At 41.9% G+C, this 13,637-nt stretch overlaps 1 protein-coding gene across 1 annotated transcript in view; it reads right to left on the reverse strand.

The window, feature by feature from the left end:
• The window catches only part of LOC103586441 (FRAS1-related extracellular matrix protein 1-like), a 27,298-nt gene extending 15,384 nt beyond the window's left edge, over nt 1–11,914 (reverse strand). The window contains exons 1-4 of the mRNA XM_008567724.1: nt 11,663–11,914; nt 6,691–6,785; nt 3,914–4,215; nt 2,144–2,340 (exon numbers count right to left, since the gene is read on the reverse strand). Of these exons, the coding sequence (XP_008565946.1) occupies nt 2,144–2,340; nt 3,914–4,215; nt 6,691–6,785; nt 11,663–11,914 (846 nt within the window). The remainder of the gene's footprint in view (nt 1–2,143; nt 2,341–3,913; nt 4,216–6,690; nt 6,786–11,662) is intronic.
• Between the last annotated feature and the right edge of the window lie 1,723 nt (nt 11,915–13,637).

Genomic DNA, 13,637 nt, shown 5'->3' on the forward strand with positions numbered 1-13,637 from the left:
GAGAGAGAGAGAGAGAGAGAGAGAGAGAGAGAGAGAGAGAGAGAGAGAGAGAGAGAGTGTGTGTGTTTATGGATAAAAATGGTGGAAATACAGCTAGTTTTATTTTGTTCTTATTTTGATTTCTGCGTTTTTTAATATTCCTTGCCATGAGCATATTACTTTTATATTCATAAACAAATCTGTTTTATGACATGCCAAATTAACTAAGGAATAGTTTAATGCTAATAAAGCAAGAAGGTCATTTAAAAGGGTAAACCCCCAATAAGACAGATTTAAAATATAAACAAATAAAACCTTAACTCAATATAGTGAGGAAAAAATAAGAAAAAATAATCATATACATTGTATATTGACAAAATAAAAATTTAATGAAAAAAATAAATAAATAAATAAAATGATTTTTTTTTATGGAGATAAGAAATCATTAAAAGTTAAAGGAGTTTCTTGTCAAAACAAGCAATATACCCAGAGTTTAGGTCCTGGCCCAGCCATAAAAGAACTGGGTATGCATGGACAAGGTGTGTCATTTCTCTGGGCCACCACTATAAAATTAGAGGCTTTGGCCAAACCGATTACTTCCAAACCTGGCTGATCATCAATCCTTTACTGGATGTCTTTTTTAAACCAGCAAATATGCGTGCTTCTTACCTTGCATCTTACTTAATCCTCTAAATTGCTTTAAGAGGTGGGTACCATTATCCCTGTTTTAAGATGAAGAAAATGAGACATAAAGTCCAAAGTCACACAGCTAGTTAGACATTTGAGCCCAGTGTTCATGCTCTTAACTACTAACGTCAGACTTGCAAATCAGTCCTTTAAAAGCACCCAGAGTGATTTACTTGGTCAATTCAAACAGACTATCGCAAGTTTTTTTCCAGATCTCAATTCTAAAATTCTGTAATCCTGTTTTATCATTTCCTTATTTCTGTGGATTGAATTGTCCCCCACAGTCCATGTATTAGAAACTGATGCAATTGTAGTAATTGAAAGGTGGGGCCGTGAAGAGGTGATTAGATTGTGAGGACCATGCCCTAGTAAACAGATTAATAAATTGATGGTTTCATGGTGGTCGTAAGTGTGATTCTGAGGGCTTTAAAAGGAGAGCCCATGAGGAGCTATCTCTCTCTCTCTCTCTCTCGATCACTCTCTCTCTCTCTCTCTGCTCCTGCCATATTTGCCATGTGATATCCTGAGTTGCTGTAGTCAACCCCAGGACAAGGCCCTCAGCAAATGTTTTCCCTGGACTTGGACTTCCCAGCCTCCAAAACTATAAGCAATAAATATTGTTTCTTTACAAACTACCCAGTTTCAGATTTTTTGTTATAAGCAACAAAAATGGACTAATACACTTATCGTTCCTTGTCTTATCAATTCCATGGCCTCTTAGGAGAAATCCTAGTGAGAATCCAATTTGTGAAAGTTGGAGGTGTTTGCAAATATCACCTTGGATCATCTTAAGTCAGCACAAAATCTGAGCTGATTCAGCAGGTACACAGTTGCCCTGGTTTCTCAAATAAACAAAGTATAGAGTACATGAATCAGTAGAGTAGCATGTTCAATATTTCATACAAATTGATTGCACTTCCTGTCATCATTTCATTATGAGGAGATCAGGGAGGAAGGACAGCAGAATTCAAAGAGATTGAAAGATGGAGAAGGCCTTTGGGGCCTGTGTCCTAGATGACCCAGCCCTTTATCTCAATGTCTGGACAAGTGAGAGAGGTATCATCAGCAACAATCTCAAGTGGGACTGAGGTCTCCTCTCTCCTGGTTTCCTGTGTCCTGGCCGAGTGGAACCCATGATTTCAAGAAGGTGAAAAGGAAGTATCAAAGAGAAGGTGTTGCCAAAGGTTAAATGACAAGCTGAAAGGTTAGCATGTGACAAGCCCCAGTCCTTCCCAAGTTGCCTTAGTGATGGTAGAGCTAGAAGAGAACCAGAGAAAGGAAATGATATACTAATATTATTTGCAAAAGCTACTGTTTTAAGCACTCCTGGCAGAACACACAAGCCTGTGGTTCCAATGAGTCACTGGGCAGTGCCACCCAGCACAGTATGGGAACTCTCCCTGGTGTGGGAGCCAGCATGGAATTGGCTCTCTACATGGATCATCTGGGGACACCGACACATAACCCCAAACTCTACCTTGTATACGACTTTACTCCTACTATCTGTAAGGTCCAGCTGGATGGAGATATAATCAATGTTGGGTGAAGGGGGATCCATGTGTTGATAACGAAGCCCCATCAGCAGGAATTCCTCACAGCTCACTTTGAGACTCCCCACTTTCTTCAATCCCAGGGTACAGCTTCCGCCTGGACACTTCTGCTCTGTTCCCAGTTCTAGAATGCACAGCACTGGATTAAGATAGTCACTTGAACTTAATGATCATAAAATTTAAAAGCCAATCCTCCCTCCCATGGATACATATTCCCTCTCACTGCCCCAAGGATACTCATGTGTACCCTCCAATCATTCACTGAGGGGGTTGTCATTATTCTGAAAGCCTATCATTGCCTTTACTAAAAAGAACAGTTCATCTGTTGCTTCATCAGGCCCTTGCCCACCAAAAGTTACACAGAGAGAAAGAATAATCAGATGTGTTTTCTGATGTTTGAATGTCTCTGGCAAATAGGCCAGTGGTTCTCTGTCTGTAGGCTTCCACAGTCCAGCTCCAGTCTTCTGTTCACTGCACCCGCCTCCATGACTCCACCATACAACCGCTACTAGACTGTTCCACTTGCTGAATTCTCTCCCCACTGTGCTTATCACACACTCAGATCTTACATATCCTTCTAGGTCCAGTTAGTCTTTTTACTAAATTTTCCCTTAAACATTCTTTGACCACCTGAACCAACCTGCTCTGTCTCACTGAAAACCATGACTATCTCTCCGGTAGTCTTCATGTCTCTGCCCAGCTGTATTTTTCACTTTTGTTAGGTATACGATACTTAAGGCCACTGATTTTTTTTTTTTTTCCCTTTTTGTCTTTTTTACTGACCGGTAACGGGATCGCAACCCTCGGTGTTGCGCCCGTACCGGGGACTGGCAACGGGATCACAACCCTCGGTGTTGCGCCCGCACCGCGCTCAGCCAGTGAGCAGGAACCGGTCTCCACATGGGATCCGAACCCTCGGCGGGAGCGCCACCGCACTCCCAAGTGGCGCACTGTAGCAGTGCGCCACCAGGCCGGCCCAAGGCCACTGATTTTTTGAGTCCCATTTCCCTGATGGACAAAATAGATATTCTGCTTCTTAACCAGATGATTGTGAAGTCGAAATGAGATGAGCTATGTACCAGCGTGTCTTTAGCTGTAAACTTCTGTCCAAATTCAAGGTATTACTACAACTTATATTCCTTGGTCTTCCCATAGTTCCTAGAACACTATTACGTACATAGGAGGTGCCCAGGATACATTGATTGAATGAATAGCAGAAGGATCATTATCCATCAACTCTCCCAATTTAATCCGTAGCTGCTATCTATCAGCTCTACTTCAAACCCATTCATAATACTGAGCAAATACACCAACTTCTCTCACTACTGCTGCCATTGCTGCTACTAACAGCTGACAATTACTGAGCACTTACTGTGAGCCAGACACTGTGCTAACACTCTGTGTGTGTAATCTCGTTCACTCTCATCCTTACACAACCCTGCGGTGCAGCTATTATTATCCTCTCCCACCTTCCAGAGGCTCAGACAGGTTAAAACTAAAATAGCACAGGAAATAAATAGCAGAGGCAGTTTTCAAACCCTGATTTCAAAGTCCATGCTCTTAACCACCAACCCACATTTTTCAACCAGCTAAAAATTCTATTAAAGTAGACCTCTTAGTCATGGTGGAAGATGACCGTTAACAGATATTTTTGTCAGTTTTAGTAACATTCAGAGAAGTGTTAAAAGATATCATACGGGACTCAGAGAGAAAACTGTGTGGCTGGTCTCCACGAGGTTCTTCTGGCCGAGGCTCCACCAGAACCACCTGGCCATGGGCTGGCAGCCGAGTTCTCACGGGGTCCAGACTGACTGTACATTCCAGAGTAGCCATCCTGACATAATCAAATCTGAGCAGGTTCTTATCAATCGCTCTGGAGAGGCCATAGAATTCAGACACCTCCAACACATTGTTACTCATACGGATGATGTTACAGTCTGGTTCCAGGAGATAGACCCGCAGGATAAAGGTTTCTGTGAAGGTGTCTGTTTCAGTAAATCTGTGGAGAGAACAAAGCAAAGGCAATATTATTGGCTCTCAGATACTCCTGGTACCTGTGTATTCAGCTTCAAGCCTAAAGCTTGGCCTTCATAAAATTTGTACATCCAGCTAAGTTTGGATTTTGTCTCATGCTCTGCTCCCAACCTCTCTGTTTTCTTCCCTTCTTCTCTTTATCTTGGTATTAAAAATGCCTTTTCCTGCCACTTCCTCCTCCAGTCATCTTTCTTTCCACACCTGCTCTCAGACTCATTATCTGCACTGATATTTAACAACTGCCAAGAGCTCAGAGTCTCACTTCTAGCACATATGTAATTTAATGGTATCAAACCTGTATAATTTACGGATTGAGTTCTAGTTCAGGAATGAAGGGGTGAGGGGTTGCTGAAGCATCAAGGCCTCTTTGCTCTTCAGAAACACTGGTACATGGGTGGTGATTTACAGTCTAGCTTGGGTGCTCAGCTCAGTACTTGGCATGAAAAGGGCATTGAGTAATCATTTCTTCTACTCCCTCCATGCCCTTAGCAATGCTGATCTCAGGGCATTTACAAAGACTAATAGAGATGAGTTATCATTCTTTCTAAGGGGAGAATACTCATGAGTGATGAGTATGCATCAATAATGCAGCTTCTGATTGGTTATGATTATGACCCAGGTATTACTCTAAACTCCTTACAACAATATCTCATTTACCATGATGGGCATTGTTAGTCCCATTTTACAGATGAGGAAACTAAGATACAGAGAGGTCAAGTTAACTCACTTGCCAAAGGGGCTGGAGAAGAGGAAAGACAGGAATAAATATGCTCCCTGATCATCTACATACAACTCTTCTGAATATTCCATTTGAAATGTACTGGAGACCAAGAGCAATGGTTATTTCTCTAACCCTGCCCTTCATGCATACACCTGTGCCCTCCCTACCTGCTAGAAACTCAAGGAAGGAGTGGGGGCACCAAAATTCCTCAGCTTTCCCAGCCATTCCAGGCAAGCTCTTTGAAGCCCATCTGTTTTTTAATTTTAGGGTCTTGGAAAGATCAAACAGCCCTGTATGCTGATTTCATAGCTTCCTAAGGACTCTTGGGGTGACATTTCATTTTCTGAGGACAGCATTTTGTTCATGCTTCTCTTTTGACACTTGTCTTTCTGCATAATAATTATCTGCCCATCTTTTGTATTAGGCTATGAGCACCAAAGAATCCGTGTAACCTCATCTTTATGTTTTTTCTGCCCTACATAGAGCCTGACTTATAGTAGGTGATCATAAATGTTTATAGAATGATTCACTGTTCTAATGTCTTCTACAAAAGTCTTTTGCATTAGTCTAGTGCTTAAGGGAAATCCATACTGACATATTTTAACCAAATATTCATAAGAGCAAAATCAAGAAAATTCTATAAAGGCCTACTCCACATATACTGAGTTCTTAGTTGCTTCCATGAAATCAGCAATACTATAACCATGACCTTAAATTTTAAATTAATTTTTATTGTACATAAAATTCACATGCCATAAAATCTATCCTTTCAAAGCGTACCACTCAATGATTTTTAGTATACTCACATCATAACTAATTCCAGAACATTTCATCACCCCAAAAAGAAACCAATACCCCTTAGCAGTCATTCCCTATTCATTCTTCCCCGTAGTCCATGGCAACTACTAATCTACTTTCTGTCTCTATCGATTTGCCTTTTCTGGACATTTCACATAAACAAAATCATACAATATGTGACTTTTTGTGTCTGGCTTCTTTCACTTAACATAAAGTTTTCAAGGTTCATCAGTGTTGTGACATGTATCAGCACTTCACTCCTTTTTATGATTGAATAATTTTACATTGTGTGAAAATACCACTTTTGTTTATCCATTCATCAGCTGGATTGTTTCAACTTTTTGGCTGTTATGAATAATGCTGCAATAAATTTTCAAGTACACATTTTTGTGTAAACATAGGTTTTTATTTCCCTTGTATGTACACCTAGGAATGGAATTGTGGGATGAAATGGTCTTTCTGTGTTTAATTTTACAATTGATTTTTAAAACATTTTTATTATTTAATATGTTTAAAAATGGAAGATATTGCACTTCTTATAACTAAGAAGCTGGTCATCAAAAAAGAATTTTTTTCAATTTTAGAATATATTTTCCTCCTAATTCTCTTTAAGAATTTGTAGTTTTGTAATTTCCATTTTCCATCCTACGTGGGTTGCAACACTGGAGATCCAAGCACAGAACACTAAAGGAAAACAGGATAGGACTAATAATGTGCCACAGAAAAACCCCAAGGAAGATGATACAAATGGAAATAATTGAAAGTTGGCTACAATTCTTGCCTCACTCACTCTGGTCTCTAGTTTCTACTGGTTACTTCTTTGCTTGCAATCTATTAACTCCCCACCCCATATATATCCACAGTAGAAAGTACACAGAACGGTTATCTGCAAAGAATGAGCAACGCTCCTGCGCCACTTACCTGTAAAGCCTAAACTTCACTGCATCTTCATCAAGAATTGGGCAACCATTGTGAATATATTTCACTTCATTGGGAAGGAAATGGCAGTCAAAGACCTAGTTAGCATGAAGAAATGGATAGATATTTGTGAGAAAATTGGTACAGGACTTAATTTTTCCAGCAATAGAGTACTGCCTGGAGAAATTACAGTGTGTGTGGGTTGTAACCACCACCACCTCTACCCTACCCCCATGCTCACTCACCGTGCTGCTTATACAGCTGTGTCATGTTTTACGGATATCTAAATTATGAAAATCTAAGCAGAACAAGCAAATAAGTTAAGGGGTGGTTACCTCTCCAAATAATTACATCTTTACTGACTATAGTGCATTTAACATATGGTTCCATTTATCAAAATTTTATTTACCCCCTTTAGGCATTCATAGCAATTGAGTTAGAGAGGTCTTTCTGCATGTCTGCATGAAAAGGCGTGCACTAACCCACCCACAAACATACTGTATTTATTCTGTGTATTTTTGCTCTCCTTTTATTTCTTTCTTTCCAAATAGCATTTTTATATTCAAAGATAAAGTCCCTGACTATGGACACTCTTGTGGTTGATCAGAGTCAAATATGATCCACAGTTCTTTCTCACATACTTACAAAAGACTGCTTTTATTAGTCAGGTAATAGCAGAAATGACTGAGGAGACAAAACAAATTCTAAAGGCAACTTCCTCTGTTCAAATAAAGTTACAATCAACTGGGGCCGGCCTGGTGGCGCACTGCTACAGTGCGCCGCATGGGAGCGCGGTGGCGCTCCCGCCGAGGGTTCGGATCCCACATACAGACCGGCCGCTCACTGGCTGAGCGAGGTGTGGGCGCAGCACCGAGGGTCGCGATCCCGTTGCCGGTCCTGGTCCGGTAGGGGCGCGACACTGAGGGTTGCGATCCGTTGCCGGACACGAAAAAAGACAAAAAGGAAAAAAAAAAAAGTTACAATCAACTGTATCACCTCACACAGGATTATTAAGGAAATTCCTGTTTTATTTTGAGAACCCAAGTTTTTAAAAGAAAAATCTTCTGTTTCACTTATAGCATGGCCCTCATTCTGCCCAGTATGACTTGGTGTAGGATTTTAAGAAATAACCTTGAGGTACTCATACATTCTCACTATTGAGTTCACAGTGTTTAGTCTGTACCTTTTTACAGCCGCAAACATTTTCAGACAACGTAATCTACTCCGAGAAGACTTTATCACTAATACAAATGATTTTCTTTTCCCACAGATATCATTTGTTCCTCTTTTTAATTGACAACTAGGAAGGAGATAAAGGAAAGACCTTCCCCATATCACTGACAAATGGTCAGGGCAATAAAGAGACAATCTGCTTGTTAAAAGAAACATCTGTTTTATGTTTCCTAATATGTTTTCTTTTTATAAAAGGCGACAACCATAATTGTCCATAAATTTACTAACTAAAACAAAGGAGAGCTAAATCCTTTTCTAATTACTGTCTAGCTTTATTTTTTTCCACTTCAACTGCTTTTCAATTACAATTTATAATTAAATTGCCACACATTCCTAACTCATGACTCACTTTAATGACAATAATCCAGTTTGAACTAGGTGTACTTTCTTATTGCTGAATTTCCTATTCAAAAAGAAAGCTCGGTGCTTAACTGGGGTGCTTCTCCCCCCAGGAAAGTCATTGCTTTGGGCCAGGTGTAGGAAGTGCTGTGCATGAGAAAGTCTTGTCCTAGAACATGAGGAAAACATGTTGCCATCGACCTCATCTAATTGACTATATCAACAGGGTTATCTAAACAGAAGGTACTGTGTGCACCAACTGAAATTCCTTTCCAAATATTCAATAGGAAAATGAGCCTGTTGGTCTTAAGACAGACTTCAGTAATGAAATGAAAACACTAACTGAACAGATGTTAAACAAAACATTTTCTGTGCAAATTACATGAAACTGTTCATTACCCAGCAGGGTGTTGTTGGTGTTGTTAATACAGTCGTCTCACTAGAAATGGGTTCACATGACCCTGGCTTTCAGCTTACTATTAAGCTCTGTTAAAGAATAATGTTTAGGCTGCATGTGTGTGTGTGTCTGTGTGTATATACACAAGTACCTTTGGCTATGCTTAATTTCAAAAACTACATACGAAATAAATCGCTGGGGAGGGTTGAACCAACCTAAGTTAAAAACCAAGCACAAATTTCAAAAACAAAACAAAACAGACTTACTTGGGAATCTTGATTTGTTGAAATTATCATAATAAAAAAATAGGAATGATCATCTGACAGTTTGAGAAACAAAGTTTTCCCACTGTAAACTCTATAGCACAAAGTTCTAATATTTGGCAAATAGGTGATGAAACTCTACATTTTAATGGCCTCCTTTACCACAGAATAAATTTTAGAATATATAAATCACATATCTACTTTAGATGATATAAATCAATTTGAGATGTCATATTTACCTCTGGAAATACATACACTGATCATTCAGGAATTGATTCTTTTTTCTTCTAAAAGAGCAACGGCACACTAGGGGATCTGTGTATTCAGGGGTGTTCCCTAGCAGTCAAAAGTCCTAAATTAGCTGGGCATTTTGTTGTTTCTGCTCTATACTGAATTTCTAGTAAACGAATTTTTGCCTTAAAAATCAAAGAAAATTTGAGATGGAGATGACTTGGAGGTCTATTCCAATCCTTGATCCTTGTAACCAAATATATATTTTCACCTAGTTCTAGTCACTTGGATCTCTTTTTGCTCCCCAGTGTTTCAAAGCAGGCCAAAACATCAGGGCTATTAAAACATTACTAAAAATATATAGTGGAGATAATTTCATTACCCTCAGAAAGAGTGTCGTGTAAGTTAAGGAGTCCTAGGCTATTTGGGATGCGGAGAGGATAGTCCTGCGAGAATGGCTTAGGTAACAATAGATCCTCCCCAAATTGCCCTCTAAGGAGGAGAATCTGGTGAAAGGCAGGGCTTTGTTTTGCTCAGCCGGGTATGCATGATTGGGGTTCAAGCTAGATGACACTTTAGACAACTTGCCCCTGCAGGTACCAGTGGGAATTTTGCTTCTCCTCCTCCCCACAAAATACTCAGCCTCCTTCTAAATAAATGTTGAACAATTTTTAAAAATAGAAGGTGTACCAAATCATCAACACATCATTCTTTATAAAATGCCCATATACACCAGTATTGCCCTGGGTCCCTGCTTGATGAAGGACCCCAGTCCTCTAGGATCAGGGTCCTATCTTGCTGTTCCTCAAAACTCGAAGGGTTTGCATTTTGCTCTTCATTCCAGTCCCTGTAGTTGGGTCTCCACTGCCTGCTGCTGAACGTATTTGTATCACCTGCCCGTCCTATTTAGTGCATCTGGACTACACTATGAGCTAGCCCAGGTCTCTCCTTTTTCCATGACTGATAGGTGCCAATCAAAATACTTTCAGAGTGCAAGCAATGTTGGGAGAGAGTGAGAACTTGCAACTCACAAACACTTGGGAATACAACATCTTGATACCTGGGGCCAAAAGTATTCTAACATTTTTAGATGCCTGTCTGAAGCTCTTTGACAAAAGAAAATCTCACAGGAAACTGGAGGGAGATATTTGGTTACTATCACATCAGGAAAACCCCAATATGAGACCCCCTTCCACAGAATTCTATTGTGTTTCAGAATTGGACTATAACTTTAAGTGTAGTAAATAGAATGTCTAGAGATATCAATCTGAGCTAGAGCATCAGTCTAAGTATCTTTAGTCCATCTCTGCAACATCTAGTACCACTTTTGAATAATCTCATGGAATATGTTTCTTTAACCAAATGGAGAGAAAATAATGTTCACAGTTCAGCAAGCAGGAATGGTACATTTTTCCAGAAGCTGCAGCAGCATTCAGTGTTGAATATTCTCAAGATTGTTCTCACTGGGTGCAAAGTCAAATCACAGTGGGACCAAGTAATAAAACCGGAAACAATATTCTATCATGTATAGGGATAAACTCCTACTTCAAGCAAAAGCAATATGTAAAAATACAAACTCTTTAAACCCAGTAAATTAAAAGTTAGCTCTTCACCCTACAAAAGGATTAACCATAGAATAATACCTTTACATAAAAAAAGTCTCCAAGGTTATGACTACAGGAAAAATATTGTGCAGACATTTTCAGAGAACAGTGAGCATTTAAAGTGATGTATCTTCACATCTCTTTTCTACTTCTCTTCCCTTACTGAAGAGAAAGTTCGAGCAATGTTAATAGATGAAAATGTCTTCATGGTTTCCTTTGGTGTTCTGAGATCACAAGAGTATCCTAAAAATGTCTTGAAATCTTGATATCTTATGCAAAGGCACCTTGACTGGCAATGGGTGAGATAATTGGGGGCAGGAATAATCCCATAAGGAGTGGTCATATCACACCACACAAATGACTGACCACTCCAACCCTTGGAAGGCTCCCGTTCTCTCTCTCTCTCTCTCTCTCTCTCTCTCTCTCTCTGCAATGTACCTAAAATAAGAGATGTGTGATTCTCTTACATTATCCTTTTCCCTGGATGATTAGCTACCCTATAAGGTCAAGCAGCTGGTAAGATGTACAAGAGATCTCTTCCATAAAAGAAGAGAAATCGGAAAGACTTGATACAGTGCATCAAGAAAAAATACACGCATCCATATTAGTTTGAACCTGACCTCCTCCACAGGTGCTGGCATAATTAGGGTAAATGCTACTTATTGCAGGCTTGTAATCTGAAGCCAGCCAAGAACTTTCTAAAACAGGTTTCACCTCACATGGACAAACAGTGTACCTGTGCCTGCTGATGGAAACTCCGCCCGTTCAAATGTGAGCGTTTTACAGCACGTCCGTTTGAGAGACTGAGAGGAGACTTTTTCGTCCCTTGCTCCCCCCGCCCCTTCTTCACACCCGCACACACTCACGTCCACACTCGCTCCCGAACAGAAAATCCCGATGGGACCTACCTGTGGAGTGAGTTTCCCCACCCTCTGGGTTACTGGCTCGTTCCTCACAACTTCCACTTTGCAGGCATCTTTCTGCCTGGGGATGGCAAACTGCAGGTCCTCGGGGGACAGGAAGGCGGAGCTGCCCTTGGTCACCTTCACCCCGCGGTTGACGCTGATGAAGGTGGGGGCGGCCCAGCCCGGGCCCGGCGGGAGCAGCAGGAGCAGCAGCAGCCGCAGCGCGGCGGGCCCGCCTCGGCCCCCAGGGCCCATGCCGGCCGCCCGGCCCCGGAGAGATCCTTGGACAAAGGCGGGCTCCTGTGCCTCCGCCCGCAGTGTCAGCTCATAGCCCGGGGGCAGGGCCCGGACCCGACGGCGCGCCCCCAGGTCTCAGCAGGTCCCTTTCATTGGGCGCTCAGACAAGGAGGCCTTTCAGGCGGTCCGGGGGCGGTGAATGAAACGCGCGGATCCCTCCCGACAGCGCCGGCCGGACGAGCGCGCCTCCCGGAGCTGTCCTGACCCTGCACGTGGAGAGGGCGGAGGAAGCGAGAGGCCCGGGGTCGGTGCCGCTGCCCCAGAGACCGCCCCCCACACGGGACTCTCTCACCCAGCCCGTAACTGCAGCTAAAGGAAAAGCGAACTCACTTGACCGCCAGGCGCCTCTGAAGGCGACGCGCCCGTCCCCTGGCCCTGCCCGCAGCCCCCGTCCCGGGACCGACACACCCGAGCGGGCGCGGACTGTGCGGCCGCGGGAGCCGCCCGCCGCGGGGCCAAGGCCTGCGGGGTCCTCTGAGTCCACACAGAAGCAAAGATGCTTCCCTTTCCTCCTCTCTCAAATGAGGACTGTAATCAAATTTGCATCGCAGAGCTGAAGGGATTATTTCACATTTAAACGTGACTGATTCTTTTTCTTTTCTTTTTTTTTTTTTTTGGCGGTGACTGGTAAGAGGACTTGAACCCTTGACCTTGGTGTTATCAACACTATGCTCTCACCAACTGAGCTAATCCGCCAGCCCTGAAAACATGATTTATTCTAAATCAGTACTACCCAAGTAAGAAATAAGCTTAACGATTCCTGCCATCAGGCACAGTATTGGTTTTGCTGGCCAATAAAGACATTTCATTTTACACTTGAGTAAAAATTAGAGGAAATATATTTTTTTCTAAGTGAACATTCAAGTTTTTGCTTATGTAAAAGGGACTATTAATAGTGTGACAGCTCCAGTATAGCCAGCTGATGATCCTGTGTATGTACATCCATATTTAGATTATCTACAATGCTAATTACATTATAATTACTTGCACAAATGGAGTCTTTGTTTCTACTTTAACCACTTAAAGTTTCATGATTATTTCTCTGTGTTCTATAAGAACTGTAAAGATTTTATCCAAAGTAAAATGAATTGCAATATATCCTTAGATTCAGGGTATGATTATGTGAACAAATAGTGATTGGTTATGCCCAAAGAAAGCCTTTTTATTTTAACTATTTAAGTAAATTTCTGTACATAACCAATGGATATCAAAGTAAGTGTTTGTCAGAGGGTGTAGACAAAAATGCCTCTATTATCCATTTAATACATTAAGAGAAGACCCGTTTCTTTATCACTGTTGGAAACCTTTCACTGTTGAGGCAGTGCCTGACATGTGTCACCTGACACCTGAGGGGGTGGCCACTTTGCAGATCTGCCTGGTTTTTATGGTATCAGTCCCAGAATAAAACTGTTCACACACTCCCGCTGACTATGCTGCCCACACTCAGACTGAATTAGGTTAGCTTATTTGTGCAAGAATGCAAATCTGGGGGCCGGCCCGGTGGCGCACTGGATAGTGCGCCGCTTGGGAAGCGCAGTGGCGCTCCCGCCCGAGGGTTCGGATCCCACGTACAGACCGGTTCCCGCTCACTGGCTGAGTGAGGCGCGGGAGCAACACCGAGGGTTGCGATCCCGTTGCCGGTCCCCAGTCCGGTACGGGGGCAACACTGAGGGTTGCGATC

This window comes from Galeopterus variegatus, unplaced genomic scaffold (assembly GCF_000696425.1).
Source record: "Galeopterus variegatus unplaced genomic scaffold, G_variegatus-3.0.2 Scaffold338, whole genome shotgun sequence".
NCBI lineage: Eukaryota > Metazoa > Chordata > Mammalia > Dermoptera > Cynocephalidae > Galeopterus > Galeopterus variegatus.